The following is a 23,299-nucleotide window of genomic DNA, read 5'->3' on the forward strand; positions in this document are numbered from 1 at the left end:
GCTCTTCAGTCAGCGGACAGGATGAGCTGGCTTGACGATGGTTCAGAGACTTGTCTTGAAGAAGACGTAGGTAAATGTAACTGTTTCTTTTAGCCGTTTCTTCTCCTCTGCTCGCATCCTGATGTATGTGTGTTGCTCCGTGGCCTACATAGCCTTTTATTCTAAAGCTACTCTACTTTTCCAACAGATACATGACCTTGGCCTAGTTATCCACTCTCTCTCTCTCTCTCTCTCTCTCTCTCTCTCTTTCTTTCTCTCTCCTGTCTTTCTATACAATTTAGGCATTTAGCATACCGTATGTTTATCATGTTGCTTTGTTAAGCCTTCTCTCTCTGGCTGCTGCTGTGGGTTCTCTGGGTCGAGCTGGCAGACCGACCATCCATCTGATCTGAACTGGGGTAGAAACCCTTTCAGTTTTTCTCCTGCCATGCAAGGTTTAACCTCAGGATGGCAGTGTAGAGCAGTTGTAGCAGATTATCAGCTGACCTCACCAGGTGTGGAATGATAAGGATGAGCCATAGTAGAAGTTAGTACAATATATTTATTCCAATGCAATGTTATACAGCAGGGGTCTTCAACAGGGGGTCCGCAACCCCTAGGGGGTCCACGGGGATACTGCAGGGGGTCCCTGAAATTGTTGATTTTTTTTTTAAGAAACGAAAAAATATACAGATAGGTTAGTGATAGAATGATAGTAGGCTATTGATGCATGTTTAAAATAAAAGCATGAATACATCCATCTATTATTTTAATAGCATAGTATTGAATGCACAATAACATGGTACCGGTATGTTTATACACATGCAACACAATTTTATACATAAATATTATGTGCTGTAGCCCCACCCCCACCCTACGAGGTAGGGGGTCCCTGCATCATCGCCCCGTCAGTTTGGGGGTCCCTAGCCTGAAAACGTTGAAGACCCCTGTTGTACAGCATAAGCAGCATCCAGCATAACAGTTGGACTGTCTCTCTCTCTCTGTGTCTCTGACAGTTTGATGCTATACAGCGTATACCCCAGCTCAGACTAACTGTCTCATTGTAGGCCTACTGTACTGTATGTTCTCCCCTCCAGGGTTTGGTACACACTCCAGCACTCATCTTCAAAAACAAGCCCTCCATCCATCTGGGTCCTGGTGTCCCTGCTGAGTAAACATTCTCTGACAGGGTTCCCACGGTCATGAAATTCCTGGAAATATTTTGAAAATAGAAAAATATTTTTCCAGTACTGGAAAAGTTTTGGAATTTATCAAGGGTCCTGGAAGGTCCTGGAAAAAAATAGCTATGCATTGTCTTTGGTTATTGATTTTGTTAATACCTCTGAAATGACAAATTAAACATGGGCCAAATTGTCAAATATTAGAGGCAGAAATTGTGAAAATAGCAGATCTACATGCTCACAACGCCTCGCAACGCAATAGAACAATAGAACCGTGTTATACAAAATTCCTCAACTCTTAGTGCTCGTCAGGGTGGGGGGGGTCCCCAGTTAAAACATGATTATTTCGGGGGTCACGGCCTGAAAAGGTTGAGAACCACTGGCATACACTACCTGTCTTTGGGCATTGCGCATAAGCGACCTGTTATTGAGCTGAATTATTGTTATATAGTCCTGGAAAATAGGTTAAATATTCTGGAAAAGTTTTTGGGAAAGTTTTGGAAATTAATTGGTAAAAATGTGTGGGAACCCTGCTCTGACATTTATCCAATATTTCTGACATATATCCGTTCTGTTTCCGATGTATATTCAATATTTCTATGACCATCGCAACAAAAACACTCCTGGAAAAAGCCATTTCCATGTCCTTACTTTTACCCAAATACTGGAACATGGAAACTCTGCCTCTGTTTTGCATCCAAGGCTGCATGATAACAACTTGTTGCTGTTCTGCTCCAGTGTTTACACAGCTACACCATGTGCAGATGACCAGTGGTGGGGAAAGTACTCACATATATTACTTAACCCATTTAGGCCTGGGCATATTGACTGCTTTAACTATTGAAAAATAGCAGATATACAAGCTCACAGCGCGGCACCGAGTGCCGCGCTGCGAGCTTGTAGATCTACTATTTTTGAAAAAGTCGTGAAAATATGTGCAAATCTTTGAATATATGTATTTTCAAAGCGAACGTTATAGTAACTCAAATTTACTTCTGGGGCGTCCCTGGAACTAAATATTTTGAGATGGGGGTCCGTGGCCAAATATATTTAATTTTGGGGGTCCTTCACATGAAAAGGTTTGAGAACCACTGACATGGTAGTCTCTAAAGAACAGACTAACTGAGCTCCAGTTGAGTGAAAAGGACCTTTTCTTTGACGATGGCTGGCCAGATTGCTGACATAGAAATATAGGTTTTTCAAAAAAACCTTAGAAGGATTCAAAATACACTTATAGAATCGGGTCAAAATTCTAATTTTCACGATTTTTGAAAAATAGCAGATCTACAAGCTCGCAGCGCGGCACTCGGTGCCGCGCTGTGAGCTTGTATATCTGCTATTTTTCAATAGTTAAAGCATAAAATAATGAAACACAAATTGTGTACCCGTTCTGAATGGGTCAAGTAAAAGTATCAATACTGCTATATGGAAATACCCTGTTACAAGTAAAAGTCCGAAATTCAAAATGCACTTGAGTAAAAGTATGAAAGTGTTGGCATTCAAATATACAGTAGTTAAAGTATCAAAAGTACAAAATGTTTGAAAATAGCAGATCTACAAGCTCACAACGCATTGTAATGCGACACGTTGTGTGCTTGTAGATCAGATCTGTTTTCAAATAGCCACGGTATAAAATAGGGCTAACGCTTTTTATTTATGTTTTATAATCATTTATCATCTGCAAAGTGACTAGAAACTAACGTTTTCAAATAAATAGAGTGGAGTAAAAGTGCAATATTTGAAACCGAGATGTAGTGGAGTAGAAGTAAAAGTATTGGAAATTGGAAATACTCCAGTAAAGTACAGATACCTCAGAATTGTACTTAAGTAAATGTACTTTGTTAATTTACACCACAGATGACATCATCTATGCTGGTTACTAGTTTACCGGTGGTGACCGTGTGAGGCCCTGACTGGCCTGGGGTCACCTGAGGTCCCTGAGGCCTCAATAGCATCCCAATTTGCCACCAACGACACAGTCTAGTACAGTGCCTTCAGTGGAGTTGTGTTGACTGATGTTTGAACACTGTGCATGTACAGTATTCAACAACACTATTTGAACACTGTGCATGTATTGTACACTTTCACTGCCACTGTTAAATGGAGCTTATGAACCAGGTTGTTGTTTTTGGTTGTTGAAGTTCCTGTTAATATAGTATTGTGTGTTTACTGTTTACATTATTACTTGTTGCATTTTTACAAACATTTTTTTAGTAGTACATCACCATGCTATTGTTGAAGGGATTGTCTACAATGCTTTTAGGTTGACATTTCCTTGTGTGATTGCTAATCATCTCATACTGTAAGTCTACAAGGCAAGATACATTTATTTGTATAGCACATTTCAAACAACAAGGCAGAACACAAAACTGCAAGCAAAAAAAAAAAAACGTTATAAAATGACATTAGCGCGTGCAGTGATTCTCAAACTCGGTTATTTTCAAATAGAGGTTAAGGTGATTTGACTGATATATTAACTCATTTTGCCGGGGGTCCCCTGGACCCAACTTTAAGAATAGCCGTGTCTGTCTAGTGTATCTGTCATCATGTCATGACCAGGAAGTGTCATGATAGAGAGTCCTCTGAAAACATGAGGAGCTAATGTGTATCTTCCTTTCACTGGTAAAATTAGCAGGATATGACATCCAGAATATTAGTCGTTCTGTGTGTGTGTGTGTGTGTGTGTGTGTGTGTGTGTGTGTGTGTGTGTGTGTGTGTGTGTGTGTGTGTGTGTGTGTGTGTGTGTGTGTGTGTGTGTGTGTGTGTGTGTGTGTGTGTGTGTGTGTGTGTGTGTGTGCGTGCGTGCGTGCGTGCGTGCGTGCGTGCGTGCGTGCGTGCGTGCGTGCGTGCCCGTTTGTGTTGAATTCATGTGTGAACGCCACAGCTGCTAGATAGGCTACTGCTTCATCATGACCAATCACATTATGCCAGCTTTGCACACACCCTCTGTGGAGCAGATAAAAAAAGGCAAGTGAGCGAACGTCTGCAAACTACAAACAGCAACACAGAGAGAGCCGTCAAGAAGACCCCCAACCCAAACTCAATCAAGAAGACCCCCAACCAAACTCAATCAAGAAGACCCCCAACCCAAGCTCCACTGACAGAGAGACATTGTCAGGCTGACATGCTGCTGATTCCCTCTCTCCTCCTGGCCCTGCTGGGTCTGGCACCAGGCACCGAGCAGCAGCAGCACACCTCAGATCCCTTGACTGAGGTGGTGAAGCTCCAGCGTGGGAACTGTCCCATGTTCTGGTTCAGCTTCAACGGGCGCTGCTACAAGTACGTGGCTACGCACATGACCTGGGCCAACGCCGAGCGCAACTGCGTGTCTCAAGGCAGAGGGAATCACCTGGATCGGCCTGAGTGATCTTCACATGGAGGGTTGGTGGATGTGGTCCGACGGGTCCAAAGCCAGCTTCACCTTCTGGGTTGAACCTCCTGACAATTGGCAAGGAAAAGAACACTGTGTGTGTACAAACTGGGGAACTACCCATAAATGGAATGACATTATGACGCTCAATGTCCTGGGACTATGCCTTCTGTTTGTGTACTTCGTACTGTCTTGCCCCAATGATTGGCTTGTTTTATTCAACCCACTCATTTGTACTGCATATATGCATGGGTCTCCACCGTAAATGTACAATAAATCTACAGTAACACCATTTCTCTCTCTCTTTCCTTCAATCTATGTCTGTATTGTGGTCATAGAATTTAAATCATTTTCAACTTTTATGTACATTAGATCAATCATTAGATCACAGTAGATCAAAAAAGGATTTACTTAAGCAAAAGTATCAATACTGCAATGTAGAAACATTCTGTTGGTAAAAGTCTGGAATGAAAAATGCACAAAAGGCTGGAGTGGTTAATATACAGTATGTTTGGTAATAATAATCAAAATCTACAGAGTAACTGGTAACTAAAGTTTTCAAATAATTGTTGTAGAGTAAAAGTGCAGTATTTGTTTTATATAATTAAACAGACTAACCTCTGGGGTGCCTCATCCGGTTAAAGAAACACCAACCATGTACTGTAATCACAATGTCTCAGTGTCTCATTGTGCGCTATAGAGATAGATCTCTCTATAGCGCTGCTGCTACTCAAAGATTTGCAAGCAGATCTACAAGCACACAACGCCTCGCACCGCGAGGCGTTGTGTGCTTGTAGATCTGCTGTTTTCACTACTTGAGTGCAACGGCCTTGTATGATGAAGCAGGGCTTTGCTTTGCGAAAAAAAATTATACATTTGAAACTTGGAGATACAAGGTTTCTGGCCGACAGCGACGATTTACTTTGTAGGCCGCCCAGCCCCCGAAATGGAACGAAGCTGACATTTAATTTTAAATTTTTTCCTAATGGCCGGCCTGGACCGGCCAGGAATGAACCGGCCGTTCGGGAGTTGTCCCGCTTTTCCCAATGGCCAGCGTGTCCCTGAATTAAACTAATGTGCAGTGTTGTCGAGTGCAATGCAATCAACTGAATCAGTGTTGAAAATAAATGTCAATTTAAGAATGAAAGGCATACATGTTAAAAATATAAAAGTAAACAGATAAGAAACCAAGAGAAATAAAAACAGACAGACAGACAGACAGACACAGAACGTGGTTTTATGTCAGTCTTCTAACAACTCAGTGAGTTGGGAATGTTGCATAGGTGTGTGTGTGTGTGTGTGTGTGTGTGTGTGTGTGTGTGTGTGTGTGTGTGTGTGTGTGTGTGTGTGTGTGTGTGTGTGTGTGTGTGTGTGTGTGTGTGTGTGCGTGTGCGTGCGTGCGTGCGTCGGGTACGTACGTCGGGTACGTACGTGGGTATGTGTTGTGTTGTGTGCTATAATTATGCATCTGCGCGTTCCTGCGTGACGTGAGCTTTAGAGAGAGCTTCATATCATAGTCCATATTTATATCAGGAGAAGAAAAAAAGCTGACATTCTTTGAGGGGAAATAAATGCATTCCATCAGAGCTTCAGGACTGTTCAGGACTATAGCCAGTGAAAGAACCATCCCCTCGGTGCCTCTTATAATTACTGTCACATATTTCATAAACTAACTGGGATAACAACACTGACAGCAGTACATCTCTCTTTCTCTCCCTGCCTCTGAAGCAGGCATGGAGAGAGTCTTACACTGTTAACAGTGGGATGTGTTTCTCTGGATGTAAGAAAAGTACAGAGGAACAAGAACAACCCAGGAGAGATCATCATCTCAACTCAGGATTCACAGGCAGAGACTGAACCTCAGGCAGGAGAAACAGCTTCCCTTTGTAGGTGTGGCACAGAGAGGGAGAGAGAGAGAGAGAGAGAGAGAGAGAGAGCAAGAGAGAGAGAGAGGGGAAGTGTGTGTGTGTGTGTGTGTGTGCGTGCGTGCCGTGCGTGTGTCACGTCACAGTGTGTCAGAATATATCGTCGTCGTCAGTTGGAAACCTCTTATCTCCAAGTTTCAAATTTGTATGTACTTTTGCAAAGCAAAGCCCTGCTTCATTATACAAGGCCGTCACACAAAAGTAGTGAAAACAGTGCGAGGCGCTGTGTGCTTGTAGATCGGCTGTTTTCACCAGTTTAAATCATTTTTAAAATGAAAAATGCAAAACGAACGGTTTTGGACATACAAGGTTTTCAACCGACAACGACAATATTGGTGTGTGTATATGCACGGTATCTTGTCAGTGTGTGATAGCCTACTTTCTTTTTGGGGAGATGTTAGATTGAGAGACACACGAGGGCATAAGATACAAGAGTATAAGCATGTTTGAAGGAGAAATGAGACCGCTATAAGTCAGTCGCTGACTGTGAGAGAGGGAGGGAATTAGGAGAGACTGAGGGAAAGAGAGACTATGAGAGAGGATGGGAAGAAGACCGAGGGAGGGAAGGAAGGAAAGAGAGAGAGACTGTGAGAGGATGAGAAGAAGACAGAGGGAGGGAAGGAAGGAAAGAGAGAGAGACTGTGAGAGGATGAGAAGAAGACAGAGGGAGGGAAGGAAGGAAAGAGAGAGAGACTGTGAGAGGAAGAGAGAGAGGAATCACATGAAGGCGGGGGTTGTGGTGGAGAGACTGTGCTCTGCTCTCCTTGTGGTGTACAGTTAGTTGTGAGCTGTCATCCAGAATGGAACCATCACACCTGGAGACACTGCTGTGACACACTGGAAAAACTAAGCTTTGTTCATCAAATATACTCCCTCTCTCTCACACACACACACACACACACACACACACATACACACACACACATACACACACACACACACACACACACACACACTTCTCTCTCTCCCTCCCTCTCTTTTCTCTACATTTCCCTTCCTCATTTCTTTGTGTACGCACACGCACACACGCACGCACGCACGCACGCACGCACGCACGCACGCACGCACGCACGCACGCACGCACGCACGCACGCACGCACGCACGCACGCACACACACACACACACACACACTCATGGCTAATCTCCTACCTGCCTCAGCCCTCTTCCCGTGGGACACCGTGGATATTATAGATCTATTCTTAAACCAATCAGGTGGTGGATATTGCGTCTGGAATGGTACATAATAACATCGGAACGCAGGAGGATCTCTCGCTGGAACTCTTTGGAATGCACACACTCTCTCTCTCTGAGAGACTGCTTTATGGTGGATTTATTTCGTGCAGGGTGTCGTTGTGCTCTGAAAGGACTTTACTTTATGAGATGTTGTCTTGGTCTGCTCTGGACTGAGATGTTTGTCCTGTGTTTGTTCTCTAGCTTGTTTTAACCTCCCCTCCCAGAGCGGTATACCTTCTGACTGGACTTCTCTGCTATAGGACAGCAGTGGAGTCTATAATCTACTGTCCTGACATGAGAACCTGAGACTGACTTCAAATCCAGGTTGAATCTCACCTTCTAAAGAGCCTTTCAGACAGGGAGCGACCTTATATATAAATCTATGGGAGCAACAGCGACACAACGCCTGCATTCTGGCTTGGGATACGCAGGAATAGCTGGTGGTCACCGACAGACAGACAACTGGAATCCATCTCTTGTCGTGGGGGTGCATGCAAAACGAGCGCGACAAATTTGCGGGATTGCTCCCGCTTGCCTTCAGATTGTCTGGAAACCAGGAAACCAAACCGGACATTTGTTTTATAGATATTTTGGGTTATTTTCTTCCTTCATTGATAGTACACAGTAGAGAGAGACAGGAAACAGGGAGAGAGAGACGGGGAGGCGTGACACACGGCAAAGGTCGCGCCGGGCTCAGGAATCTAACCTGCGACTCGCATTAGAGCTTATATGTGGTATGCGCCTTAACCGCTAGTCTAGCGGAGCCCCAACCCAGCGTAACTTTTGAATTGTACGTGTGTGTGTGTGTGTGTGTGTGTGTGTGTGTGTGTGTGTGTGTGCGCGTGTGTGCGTGTGCGTGTGTGTGTGTGAACCACCATGTTCTCCAGGATCTTCATCCCTAAGAAGCACCGCGAGCGTTTTGACGAGGTCGTCTCCCAGAGCCTGATGAGTCGCATCAAGGGGCGGAGCTTCAGCGACCCCAGCCGCAACCGCCTGCGCCGCAGCCGCAGCGACATGGAGCACCCAGAGCGCCTCCTGGTGTCCACGCGCGCCAGCTCGGTGCCGCGCACCCACGCCGAGGAGGGGGGCGGCGGAGGAGGGGGGCCGCCCACCCGCGGCGTGCGCAAGACCACCTCCCTCATATCCGGCCACTCGGGCGCCACCAGCACCACCAACTGCAGGTGTGAATTTATAGACCCCTAATAGATGAGAATAGCAGACCTCCAAGCTCACAACGGTTGCATCCAAGACGCAATGTGAGCTTATATGTCAGCTATTCTCTGCGTGCAATACCGTTGTGTTGCGCAATGAAGTATACAGATTCATCTAACAAAAAAATAGAATATTGTGTAAAAGTTCAGTTTTTTTCTGTAATATAATTAAAAAATGTTAGCTTTCATATGTTAGATTCATTGTGCATGCAGTGAAATATTCAAAGGCTAGTATTTTTGGCTCTCTGGGCAGGTGCCAAGAGCTTCTGGCTAAAGGAAATCAGCATTATACATCTCCATAAAGCTTGCATGTCAACCTACAAAAGCACAAAGTTCTATAAAATCCCCGGAGGGATGACTGTGTTCACTCTGAACTTGATAAAACACAGTTAACCAACACCAGCGATACAATGCAATGCTGGTGTTGTTCCACTGTGTTTCTATCGGAAAGCTTTGTTTTTGCATGTTTTAATAATGAAGATTCATAAAGGACTGAAGTCTGACATCACTGCCGCTACGGGGTAGTTTTTTTCATATTGAAAATCCCATAGTGTCATCTTAGATCACGTCATTTAAGAATTGTGTTCCAAAAATAAACAAATTAGACCCACGATTTTACTTGTATGGATTTGAAGCATCAACTGACGTGTTGTTGTAACTCAATGTAACTCATCATATCTGACACAATCAGGGTTGATTTGCTTATTTTTTATTTTTTATTAATTTTTTATGACACAATCGGAGATTTCTTTCCCTCTCTAACAACAAATAAAACCTTTTAATCATATCGGCCCAGAATTTCTCACTTGGTGCATCCCTATGAAGGATGAGTTGTTTGTTGTTGGTCTTTTTTTTACTTTTAGTTTTTTGCATCTTTGCATGCGTATGGCCTTTCACCAGCAGGAGGCATTCATCTGCAAGTTTAATTTATTCTGAAATCCACCGGGTTTGGATATAAAAGTCTCCTCCCAGCCCTACAGTAGTTCATTATACAAACCACCACCAGCACCACAGCAAATAAACACATTAATTAAAGCATGGTATGTGTTTGAATAAAGACATGTATTGTATGCCAGGTGGAAGAAATACACCCTTTGTAGTTCAAATCATCTCATTTTTAATTGAACCCACCCACGATGTGATCATCTTCATCAAGGCTTTAATCTCGGTGTTTGCTATAAAAATCTCTATTTACATTCGTCCACACTAAAAACCTCTTTGAAGAGGATACTGTGTGATATCCAGAGGGAAGTGCGGTGAGCGTCAGTGCGGTAGCTGCCATCTCTTCAGTGACTCTGGCTTACTTTGGGTAAATAATGAGGCTGCTATGAGGGCCCTCGAGGGACGCGCTGTCCACATCCAAGTAGATTAATATTCATGCCTTCCACATTTAAGCAGATTATATTATTCATGCGAGGCTGTGAATTTAAAGTAGATCTGTTCTGTTGTTGAATAGGAATGTGTGTGTAGGTGGTCCAACTGTGGTTTCTGAACACAGGATTCCTGTTTTTTTTTGTTTTTTTTTATATACTTTATTGAGTCAGTCAACATAATTTCATTGTCCTTGTTCATATATATATATATATATATTCTTTTTACATGTCATGTCCCCTTGTGGACATTTTGACCCATTTTTTTAACGCGTGTACAAAAACCCGTCGCCTACATAACAACAATCATAAATGCTTGATGTTTGTGTCTGGAAAACTTTTGGTTTGAACAAAAAATATAGATAAAATGGACAGAACAAAAAGGGAGGGTTATGTGGGCATGTTATCCTTATTTAAAAGATAGGAGGCCCACCTTTTTTCAAATACATTTTCCTTACCATTTATTTTATATGTCACCTTCTCCATAGAGTACATGTCCTCCATTTTTTCCAACCATTTATCCACCCTGGGAGGTTCCAAACTTTTCCAGCCCCTTGATATGATATTTGTTTGAGTGCTGTAATTCTCATAATCCAAAAGAGATATGGATCTCTGCTCTGCAGGTTTTTGGGACGTGTTCCCAGGAGTATATTATGGTTTTGTAAATTTAAAGCTCTCCCAAATATTTGTTCTATTATTTGTGTGACTCTTGACCAGAAAGTTTGTATTTTGGGGCATGTGAAACAAATATGGGTATGATCCGCATTGCTCTCCCCACATTCTCTCCAGCAGCTAAAGTTTAAGTGATACTTTGATAATGGCAGAGGTGTTTGGAAGTACCTTATATTGATTTTCCAGGCATATTCCTGCCAGAAGGGTGATCTTAAGAAATTAAAAATGTCTTTGAAACTCTGATTCCACTTGTTTCCATTTATACATAGGATTCCTGTTAATATAGGGTTGAAACCTTAATTAATCGAAAAGCCCATTTATTTTGAAAATATTATAATTATCTTTACAAGTCTCAAATTGATTCATTCTATTCATCTAGCCAATCTATCTCATCTCGAGATCGTTCTACCTCTATCTACACCCAATACCAGTTAACTGAGGGAGGTATGGTCCTGTGGTCACAGTCAGGACATAATTATGAAAACACACTCACAAAAAAAATGTTTCTGAAGTAAGTGCAAAAGAGTAGTCAGGGACAAGGCTACAATTTACCTTTTAGACACTCTTAATCCAGCATGATTTACAATAAGCAAGACAGCACAAGATAAGACATCAATGCATAGAAGTAATACACTAAAAACATAGGTAAGCCAAGAACCTACTGTATTCAATAAAGTCGATCTAAACATCAATAATCTGTATATCGAATCTCTACACACTAGTTTGATGTACGATAAGATGCCATGTTGAAAACGGCCTGGCATCGGCCTATATAAAAATACCAAATTAAGATTTTGCCTTTGCATGGTCATCGAGTGCAGGCAACTGTTACAGTAAGTGCTACGGGCTAAGGTGGAGTCTGAAGAGGTGAGTCCTCAGGTTACGGCGGAGGCTAGGGAGAGTGATGAGTGATGCAGGCTACATGCCAGGCAGGGTCCAAAGTATGGAGAACCATCCCATGATGACTATTTAAGATAAGATCAACTTTTATTGATTCCCGTAGGAAGATACAGGTACTTGGCAACAACGGAGGGAAACACAGGGTAGGTACAGGTAAGAATAAGATAAAAACAAAAAACGCTAGTGATCTGCACTTGGGTAGTAAAAACAAGAACAAAATGACAGTCATTATTCATACAAGCTAAACCCCTTGAGAAGGTTACTGTCAACTCATTATTAAACATTACCAAATATATATAGTGGATTTATTCATGCACTGTTGGGCACAAACAATCTAACGTCTAACTGTAGGCTGATCTCAGGTCTGTCTTTCTGTCCTCAGGACGGTGAGAGTGTGCAAGGGAAACATGAGCTTTGGCTTCACTCTCAGGGGCCATGCACCAGTGTGGATTGACTCTGTCATCCCTGGTAAGTTAAGTGTGCGTGTGTGCATTCATGGGTAGGCCTACAGATAGTTGATTTGCACATGTTCAGATGGCATCTTGTATAGAGAGATGCTAGGTTGTCTTAGTAGATAGATGCTACAGCCGATTCCCACGTTGTCATCCCTTAGTATGGGTCTGTTATCACCGTTTTCATCCCTTAGCTAAGGCTCAGTAGTCTGTCTGCTGGCTACCAGAACGGTTATCACCCATGCAGGGGCGCTGGAAGTGGGGTGCTGAGGGAGCTGCAGCTCCCCTGGTAGTGGGGAGAAAAAAAAAGAAAAAAAAAACGTTTTTTTTTTTTGTTTTTTTTTTTTTATAAGCCTATATATACACACACACAGAGCTATATTAAAACAATAACGTATTTGACTTTGGGGAATAAAATATGTTGAAAAAAGTTATTTGATTATCACATGGTGACCTAATCACATGGTCACCTTGCCACTTCCGGTCAGAAGGGAAGTCAAATTTAAATCCTGCTTTGATGGCACACCAAAGTCTATTTATTTGAGAACTAGAAACTGTCTATAGGCTCATTGTTGCAAACTAACACCGTTGTATATGGGGAATAAAAAACAGTAGAAAACTGTTATACCCGATTTTGTAGTGTGTGCGCGTGAGTGACTGTGTGTGTGCATGCGTGCTGTGTGTTGCACTGTGTGCTAAAATAACTAGTAACTATATAGCTCCTTGTTACACCGTTGTGCGGGGAATAAGCACCCGAAACCGTAATAATAAAGAACCCAAAACCGGATAAAAAAACGTGAATTTTTCGGCGTGCGGCCTTTGGCCGCACGCATGAACTCCTCCAGGCTCAGCTCCCCTTGGGATTTGGGAGTTCCAGCGCCCCTGCACCCATGGTCTTGTCACTGCAATGCGCATGCGTCATCACACGTTCAGAGGAATAATTAACTACCGTAGTCGTTCCCTCAGCGGGACTGGAACCCGGGCCTTAAGATTCCCTGCTAACCAGGCAGCTGGCCCACTTTTTTATTTTGCTTCTTGGACCATGCAAACTAGGGGGGAATAATATTTACTATTCTGTCCATAACGGCACATAACTCGGTAACGGCGCTGAGTCAGCTCATGCGACCTTCGCAGATGACAACGGTGATAACAACATGCTAGTAGTAGATATATGCTAGGTCTATGGGGCCTATGGGCGTTTGAGAACCACTGTACTAATGGCCTAATGTGCATTGTGTCAGTAAATCAATGTCATACATATTCTGATGAAAACCTTGCCACAGACATACAGTATTTTGTCCGTACATATTTATGATGATTCCTTGCATTCCTGATCACACCCCTTCCCCAATTCTCTCTCTCTCTCTCTCTCTCTCTCTCTCTCTCTCTCTCTCTCTCTCTCTCTCTCTCTCTCTCTCTCTCTCTCCCTCTATGTCTCTCGCCCCCTGCAGGCAGTCCAGCAGACAAGGCCGGTCTCAAACCAGGCGATCGCATCCTGTTCCTCAATGGACTGGACATGAGGTTGAGTCTACATAGTTCTCACCCCTCATACCGTCTCAAACTCAAAGCTTTTCTTCTTTGGTCTAAAGTTCTGACGTTACAAAAGCAACTTACTAATGAATAATTCAAAAACAAGCAAACAAATATAGTAAAACCCATTAAGGCTGCTATAAGCAGTTTTCTACTGACTTAATTTTTATATTTTATTATATTCAAGCAGCTAACAATGCTCCCTAAAAAAAAATCTAGTGTCTGTGACAGTCTGCCTTCAAACTATTCTGTTATCGGTGAGAAGCTCGTCACTAGCAGCTCATTGGAGCATCAACCGGCCGACCCGGGGCTAAAATGATTGACAGACAGGTCTAACCAATCCGAACGAGAGGCAACCTGTTTGGTTAGTCGCAAGTGGGCACGTGTCTGGACCAATAATAGAGCTTTGATCTCACAGATACTGTTTCCTGAGTACCTTTTCCACCACTCCTGAAAATAGACCATTGATTGGAGATGACAGCAAGGCTCTATTAGAGGAAGTGGAAGAACAGGCTTTATGGAATTGTTTCTACCAGCCAGGGTACAAAGAGCATTCTGCGCATAAGTGAAAAGATGCTATTTTCCTGAAATGTAATTTCTGCAGGATGCAGGCTATCTCCACAAAAGGACAGCAAAAACTTGTGAACATGTGAAAGTGAAATGTCTCAAAAAGAAAAGCCTGGACTAAACTGTTGACATTTTAGGCGTAGGAAATGGAAATCAACCTTCAATGATAGTTTATAGTTATCATGGCCAGTGGGAATGGCACTTTAGTCTTTAATCAACACTGATGTGCAATTGTGCATTCATGTGCGTGCATGTGCGTCCATGTATGCGTGTGTGTGTGTGTGTGTGTGTGTGTGTGTGTGTGTGTGTGTGTGTGTTGCAGGACCTGCTCCCATGAGAAGGTGGTCTCCATGCTGCAGGGCAGCGGGGCCATGCCCACCCTGGTGGTGGAGGACGGCCCGCCCACCTTCACCCTGGCGGAGGCGGAGCTGAGCGGCGGAGGAGGGGTGGTGTCCAGTGAGCGCGCCCGCTCCCCCGCCCTCTCCTCCCTGCAGTGGGTGGCAGAGATCCTGCCCCCCAGCATCAGGGTGCACGGGCGCACCTTCGGACAGCAGCTGGAGCACCTGCTCACCCTGCACGAGAGGTACTCCATCTGCAAGGCCCTGGAGAACTTCTTCCAGCACAGGTGAGGAACCATGGTGGGAGAGAGAGAGAAGAGATGGAGGACAAGTAAAGCTGGTTGCGCACTGCTGTGTTTTTTCGTTGCGTTTTGGAAATCCGAAAAAAGGCCAAGGACAGAGAGAGAGAGGAGAGAGAGAGAGCAAGGGACCCAGTGGCGACAGTTGCGAAAATCCGATTAAAAATCAAGCCTGGTCCGAAAATAAATATGAAACGGGCGGCAGTGTGCAAACGTGATTGACATAACGTGAGCTTGATTTTTTTATTCGCGTACGGCCGGACAAACGCAGCAGTGTGCAAAGACCTTACACATTTTAGGAGCTGCAGTTATCCCCCTAAAATTAACCAACATTAATCTCATGTTTGTTGTCCACTGACCAGCGAGTCAAGTGACACCTTGTCAAGGTCAAAGTCGAGGTTTATTATAGTCAGTTACATTTACACACTGGGAAAAAAATACTCCAAAATCCCCAGTGAGACATTCATATAGTAAATACATACGCACGGCGCACGCAGGCACGCAACTCCTAACTCTGACTGGGGAAGGAGTCTAGGAGATAGGAGAGTTTATTGATCAATGATCTCGAGTGTAATGATCATTACATCCTGAAAGAAAATATTACAAAAGAAGAAGAAGGAAAAAAGTTATGTAAAGAGGGTATGTGCATGCATAAAGTGAGTGGCAAATTGAGTGGCAAAGTGAGTTTAACGTTGTTTAACGTTGTTTAATGCAATCAGATAGGACTTTTATGTTTGGATGTATGGGCTGTCAAGGCCAGAAAGTAGTTTTTTGCCACTCCTGCATAACTTACGGGTATGATGATGATGTCACACACATACCCTCTAAAGCCTATGGGCAATTAAAATCAGTTGGAATTACATTTGATGGGGTGTCGTAATTAAACACGGCACACTATCAAGAAAATAAAAACATGGCACTTCATGTCAAAAAGGATGCTGAACAAAAAAATGTTTCAAAGAAGCACTGCTAGATTCCAAAGGTGTAGAACGCAGACTTACAGAGAAAGGAATTCCAAGGCACTCCATCATTAGTGAAAAAAATATATATGATTTATTTTCTGAGCAAGGCAACAAGTTGAGCAACGTGTTTCGACCTTCTAGGTCTTCGTCAGGGTCTAACAATAGGCTAATCAGCCACACTTTAGGTTGACCCCTGTCAGGAAATGAATGTTGAGATGAGCACATGTATAACAATATATGAACATACCAGTGTTGATTTCGTCGACTAAAACTATGACGAAAAATGTTTGTCGACTGCGTTTTTTCACTGACGAAAACTAAATAGAAGCTGTGATGACTAAAACTAAGACTAATAACTAATATATTGACAATTTCTTCAACAAAATAAAAACTAGACTAAAACGTTAGGGAGGGACTAGTATAGAAGAGAGTCATTTTATGTTCGGTTGCTTTCCAGTGTTGCGTGCTGAAAATAGCCGATCTACAAGCTCACAACGCGTCGCGAGCTTGTAGATCTGCTATTTTCAGCACAGAACCAAGTGTAAAATCAGTCATTACGATGCCATCAAGGCCCGCCAAAAATACATTTCAGTTGACTAAATCAACTGTAGATTTAGTCGCCTAAAATCTTATGATATTCGGTCGACTAAAATTAGACTAAAACTAAAATGTTTCAGGTGACTAAATTATGACTAAAACTAAATGAACATTTTATTAAAAAGACTATGACTAAAACTAAATCAAAATGTGTTGTCAAAAACAACACTGGAACATACAGTACACCAGGGTTCCCCAATAGGCGGCCCGTGGGCCATTTGCGGCCCGCGGGGGGCTACTGTCTGGCCCACACCAACCCCAGTAATAATGGTGGTATAAGAGCAGCAACAACACTAGTATATTGTCGTTGTCGGGTGGAAATCTCGTATCTCCAAATTTGTACGTTCTTTCGCAAATCACACAAGGCCGTCACACAAAAGTAGTGAAAACAGCAGATCTACAAGCACATAACGCCTCGCACCGCGAGGCGTTGTGTGCTTGTAGATCGGCTGTTTTCACTAGTTTAAATAATTTTAAAAATGATGAATTCAAAACGAACGGTTTTGGATATACAAGATTTTCACCCGACAACAACGATATCTGAACTGTCGCTGGAGTAGTGGGACGCCACCGTCGCCCCCTGCAATGTTGTGGCCCTCGGCTTGGTACCCTAGACATAATTCGGCCCTTGGAGAAAACTAATTGGCGAACCCTACAGTACACTATACCTTGTATGTGTTGTCTCCATGGGGACAGGAACGTGGACACCCTCATCGTGGACGTGTTCCCAGTGCTGGACACTCCGGCCAAGCAGGTGATCTGGCAGTTCATCTACCAGCTGCTGACCTACGAGGAGCAGGAGCACTGCCAGAGCAAGATCTCTCGCTTCCTGGGCCTCAAGGCCATCACAGGTGTGTGTGAGTTAGTTTGTAGGGAATGAGAATGAAGAGAGGCTGAGCGTGGAGAGACAGACTGACTTGTGGGTGGGTGTATGTATGAATTAACTTAGTTAGTGAATGAATGGAAGGCGGTTGTTAGAGTCAGTGTACACCTCCTGCATTCAGTCTTCCGTGCCTACCTGAACTAGCGGAAATAACTTCCAAGTCATGTTGTAGTCATCAGACGGACTACACCGGAATCACCCTAAAAAATTCCCAGCGGTCAAGGGCATTATAATTTTAGGGCCCATACCCAATAAAACCCTTGATGCGGGGTAGCCATGCGAAGCATGACGGTTGTCTCTCACGACCGCGAGAGACATGGGGATCGGGGAAACTAACACGGAGGACCAAAACAAAGCAACACCGAAAAAAGTGATCCAGCAGGTTTTTTTTTTTTCATTTTACCTGTTTTTCTTACAGTCTTCTTTAAGATCACAGGCCAGTTTATAACGAATACCAGTCTTTCCTCCGAGGTGGAAAGTCTGGTTACGTGAGGTTAACCAGAACTATTAACCAGAACCTATCTGACCTCATCGACATACACATTCCCTCCCGGTCTCTCAGGTCTGCCTCTGCCATCCAACTGACCCCCCCTGACAAACCCTCAGCCTGTGTCTCCACCATGGGGTTTAAAACCCACCTCAAAACTCACTTCTTTAGGCAGGCATATGCCTGACCTCTTTGTTGCTCTGCTGCTAATTGTTCTGTTTTTATTGTGATTTTGTGATTTGTCCTCTATATTAACTGCTGTTTTATATTGTTGTGCTCTGCTGCAATTTGTTCTAGTTGTGATTTTGTGTTTTATCCTTTGTATTAACTGCTGTTTGTACGGCGACCTTGAGTGCCTTGAAAGGCGCCTTATAAATAAATACATGTATTATAGCTATGCTGGATTTTATGGAGAGAAAACTAAACAAAAGATGTGTGTGTATGTGTATGTGTGTCAGTCCCTCCGCCGCCCCCTCCTCCCCCTCCCCCCCAGGAGCCAGACAGCCCCAGGGTCCCGGAGCCCCCCCACCGCCGCAGCAGCTCCATGAGAGTGACAGGGACCACCTTCCTCCGCAGCAGCGTGAGGGGGCGGAGCTCTGACGACCTGATCATAGGAACACACCTGGGCATGGGTAGGTTCTGGACACCATCATCATCATCATCATCATCTTCATCATCATCATCATCATCATCATCATCATCATCATCTTCATCATCATCACACGCCTGAGTATGGGTACGCATTTATTATATCGTCACTGTCTGGCCAAAACCTCTTAACTCCATTTTTGAGGTTTTAGATTTTTTCACCCTTTACATCTATCTGAGTGTTGGTTAAAATAATATTGAACCAATGGAAAGTAGTAAAAAGTGCTTGGGCCAAAACCTCCTAACTCCACTTGAGCTCATTTTCCCGAAAATGAACATTTTGGAGTTAGGAGGTTGTGGGCCAATCAGAGACCATGCATTTCTGGCAACGTCATCGTTTGTTGGTAGGGCATTCCATATGTTGGTGGCATAGCAGTAGAACACATTTGTGACCCAGCATAGCAGAGGGGCAGTCATTTCGGAAAGCACAGGTTTAGACCAGCCCTGATATTACTTTTTTTTTTTTATGTGATAAAGCCACAAAAGCATTTCATAAATATCAGGCTACATTGCACTTAAACGCCAGAGCTTAACTCTGCATGTAAATAAGACTTTTTTAAATTAATGTGAAGAGAAACCTCACATTTTGCAGGTTACATTTTATCTAAAAGGCTGAATTTCTCAGATCTAGTATTTCTGCATGGCATAACTCTATAAGCCATATCTACAAAACTGTTGGGTCAATCTTCACAACCAATATATCATTTTGTAGCTATGATTCCCAGCTTTCAAATGAAATGAAAAACATAAAATTAAAAAAATGTCAATGACTAGCCCTCAGCTGTGTTCGGTCACATTTGTCCCCATGTTTGTGCAGAAATCTGGGTTGAGTGGGATCAGCGGAGCTCCCTCTGTTTTTTGTGCCACTGTGTGTCTTTTTCACGTTATTGAAGGCACACTCTTGAAGGCAGGCTCAATTTGCTCAAAGGTAAAAATGTCTGCACTTGCCGAGGGTAGAAGAGGAAAGTTACATGATGCTTCAGTCATCAGTAACACAATCAAACAGAAGCTCTGTGATTCAAAGCAGTTAAATGTGTGATTTAATATTCAGAACGGGTACACAGTATTGTGTATCATTATTTTATGCTTTAACTATTGAAAAATAGCAGATATACTGTGAGCTTGTAGATCTGCTATTTTTGAAAAATCGTGAAAATTTGAATTTTGACCCGATTCTATAAGTGACTTTTGAATCCTTCTAAGATTCTTTTGAAAAAGCCTATGTTTCTATGTCAGCAATCTGGCCAGCCATCGTCAAAGAAAAGGTCCTTTTCACTTAACTGGAGCTCAGTTAGTCTGTTCTTGAGAGACTGCTATGTCAGTGGTTCTCAAACATTTTCATGTGAAGGACCCCCAAAATGATATGAATTTGGCCACCGACCCCCATCTGAAAATATCTAGCTTGTATATCTGCTATTTTTCAATAGTTAAAGCATTCAATAATCCTAAGCCTAAATGGTTTAAGGCCTCACTTGTACTGCCAGTAATGCTTGACATGCTGAGTCTGAGTCCTTGATGTCCCGGCAGGAGTCCGCTCGGAGGTGGTGACGGACACCATGAGGCTGGCTCCAGGGGAGAGACAGTCAGGAGACGGAACCTCCCTGCCAGAGACCCCCAACAACCTGGCCAACGTACGTATGGTAACCCCCAACGCTGACCCAACAACCTGACCAATGTACATGCACTGACCCCCAACACTGACCCAACAACCTGACCAATGTACATGCACTGACCCCCAACACTGACCCAACACTGACCCAATACAACCTGACCAATGTACGTACACTGACCCAACACTGACCCAACACAACCTGACCAATGTACTTACACTGACCCCCAACACTGACCCAACAACCTGACCAATGTACATGCACTGACCCCCAACACTGACCCAACAACATCCTGGCCAACGTACGTATGGTAACCCAACATTCACCCAACAACCTGGTCAACGTACGTACACTAACCCAACACTGACCCAACAACCTGGCCAATGTATGTACACGTTTGGTAATAGTACATATACGGTAGTACAGTCAAGACATGCAATGCAATGCAACTGTAGAAGTAGCAGCAAAAGGTGCTATAGAGCATTAGTCGTTAAACATTTCTTTTGGCCTTGGTAAATAAAAAATAATGTTTATAAGTATAATAAGAGCACTAAAACAAGTTAAAATAGTCTGTTTTGCTCAGATATGAACACACATGGGCCTTGATATTTTTGAATCACCCTTTTCCTCCGGTGTGCCGTGGGGGGCACAAAAGGTTTGAACTCCCGCTGAACTTCTGGGTATAAGAAGTGTAGAACTAACTCTTCCTTCCGCTGAGTGTTGTAGGGCATTAACGACTTGTGATTTTTGCACAACGCGATGCGAGGCGTTGTGAGCATGTAGATCTGCTATTTTCACAATAGAACCATGTTATACCAAATGTAATGTAGCACTGTAATATTGGATCATTCCGTCCATGACAATAAGCAATCCTACTGTTTGAATGCTGTACAGACGCACGCATGGAGCAAAAATAATTATAGAAAAAAATACAAAAGATTTTTTTTTTTTCAACTTCGACTCTCGACTTTCTCTGGTGGGAGTCGACTTGTGTAATGAAGTCAGTCGACTTGTCGACTGAGTCGTTAATGCCCTATTGTGTTGTGTTGTGCAGCTGTCTGCGGTCTACGCTGAGCTGGAGAACATGTACTCGGGCAAGAGGTCCAAGTCTCTGAAGAGCCGCCCTCCTCCGCCCCAGGACAGCTTCGACCTGGAGGCCTGCTCGCCCCCCAGGGCCTCCCCAGCCCCCATGCACGCTAACACAGGTATCCATCCCCACAACAAGCCCTCATGCACGCTAACACAGGTATCCATCCCCACAACAAGCTAACACAGGTATCCATCCATCCCCACAACAAATATAATGGAGTTCAGTTCTTTACTAAACTCACATGGACAGAATGTTGATATGGAAGAAAATGCTGATGTTATTCCTTCATCGTCCCTTCTCATTCAACAGAACAGACCATGGACATTCAGTGGAGAAGTACGTTCAACAATGTATTTTTATTATCATTATTATTATTATAGTATTGATATTCCATTATAGTATTGATATTCCATTATAGTATTGATATTCCATCTTCATCAAGGGGAGTAAGTTCCTCCCATGATTTAAAGCACGGACCCCAGTTTGATATAAGGCCACAGAACCCAATTTGATATTGAATGCAGGCTGGATCCCCGACTACGGGTACAGTCCCCGACTGGGACCAGACTTATAGAGGGCGCGTAGTGATGTTTCCATCTGCTGTTGTTTCGAGCGGCCAGTAGTCCTGCCGTGCAGGTGAATGCTATACCTGGTGAATGCTAATCCATAGCCTAAAGGCTCTTTTCCACCGGCAGCGATAACGATGACGATAACGATTTAAAAAAGTGGGTTTTCAATTGAAGTGGATCGGCAGCATCCACCAAACACCGATAAAGACAACGATAGCCGACAACTACATCGTTAGGATCAACAATGATGTGGTTAAGATCACAGTGATATGGAACTGGGTCTCTGACAAACAGCTCGAGGTGCGCTCTGCGCATGGATGTTATCGGACATGGATGTCCGATAACTTTATCGGACATCAATGTGAAGGCATAATTATGTGATATTTTATGGCTATCGTCATCGTTAACGCTGCCAGTGGAAAAGGGCCTTTAACCTTAAACCTAATGCTTATCCTAACCCTAACCAAAGTACTGTCTGGGGATTAGAAACAGCAGGACATCGAAAGATCGAGATTGTTGCCACTTATATAAACACTGATCTAAAAACCCCCAGTTAAAATATGATTATTTTGGATGTCGCGGCCTGAAAAGGTTGAGAACCACTGCTCTAAAAAGATGTTTTTGTACCGCTCAGGCAGCCGCAAGGGCCCTCAGCCCCCCGCGTCCTGGTCGGAGCCCCCCCTCCCCAGCCCCCCCTCGGTGGGGGGTCAGTTCTACCCGCAGGGGGCACTGCTGCCCAGCCAGACCAGCGGCGAGTCCAACCCTTATGTCAGCCTGGACAGCCCCCCTCCCTCCCCCCCGGAGCCCCCGGACTACCCGGCCAGCCCGCCCCAGCACCGCAGCAGCAAGCGCCGCTACACCTTCTCGCGGCCGCCACGCTCCGAGGACACAGAGCGCTTCCTGGACGCACTGAGCGAGCAGCTGGGCCACAGGGTGGACATCGTGGACGACTTCCTGACCCCCGAGAACGACTACGAGGAGGTAATAATAATAATAATAATAAAAACTTTATTTGTATAGCACCTTTCATGACATGAAATGCAGCTCAAAGTGCTTTACAGAGCAGGAAATGAAGCACAAGTGCTTAACAGAAAAAAATACACATGAAAATACAATAAAGCAGAAAAATTCAAATCAAAACATAAAACATTGAAGAACAATTTTAGAACAGTGTGGACGTCAATAGCATCAAAGGGATTTAAAAATTCAGCTAAAAGCAAGAGTAAAGAAATAGGTATTGAGCTGTGCTTTAAAGCTATCCACAGAGGCTGCCTTAGGTGTAGTGGGAGTTTATTCCAAGCTGTCGGTCCGTAGAAGCAGAAAGCTGCTTCACCATACTAGCATGGGACCAGTACCATTTTAACCATGGACCAAATGTGTTCATATTGCTTATAAAGCAGAAGTTTCTTTTCCCGTAACAGCCAG

At 43.6% G+C, this 23,299-nt stretch overlaps 1 protein-coding gene across 1 annotated transcript in view; it reads left to right on the top strand.

Annotated features, from left to right (window-relative positions):
• The window catches only part of grid2ipa (glutamate receptor, ionotropic, delta 2 (Grid2) interacting protein, a), a gene marked incomplete at both ends in the record, with an annotated part of 93,902 nt that overhangs the window by 32,553 nt on the left and 38,050 nt on the right, over positions 1-23,299 (top strand). The window contains 9 exons of the mRNA XM_080723007.1: positions 8,577-8,870; positions 12,225-12,310; positions 13,746-13,815; positions 14,714-15,016; positions 17,284-17,438; positions 18,416-18,589; positions 20,133-20,236; positions 21,270-21,420; positions 22,509-22,855. Of these exons, the coding sequence (XP_080579133.1) occupies positions 8,577-8,870; positions 12,225-12,310; positions 13,746-13,815; positions 14,714-15,016; positions 17,284-17,438; positions 18,416-18,589; positions 20,133-20,236; positions 21,270-21,420; positions 22,509-22,855 (1,684 nt within the window). The remainder of the gene's footprint in view (positions 1-8,576; positions 8,871-12,224; positions 12,311-13,745; positions 13,816-14,713; positions 15,017-17,283; positions 17,439-18,415; positions 18,590-20,132; positions 20,237-21,269; positions 21,421-22,508; positions 22,856-23,299) is intronic.

The sequence above is a fragment of the Nannobrachium achirus genome (assembly GCF_963921795.1).
Source record: "Nannobrachium achirus genome assembly, chromosome: 4".
Classification (NCBI taxonomy): domain Eukaryota; kingdom Metazoa; phylum Chordata; class Actinopteri; order Myctophiformes; family Myctophidae; genus Nannobrachium; species Nannobrachium achirus.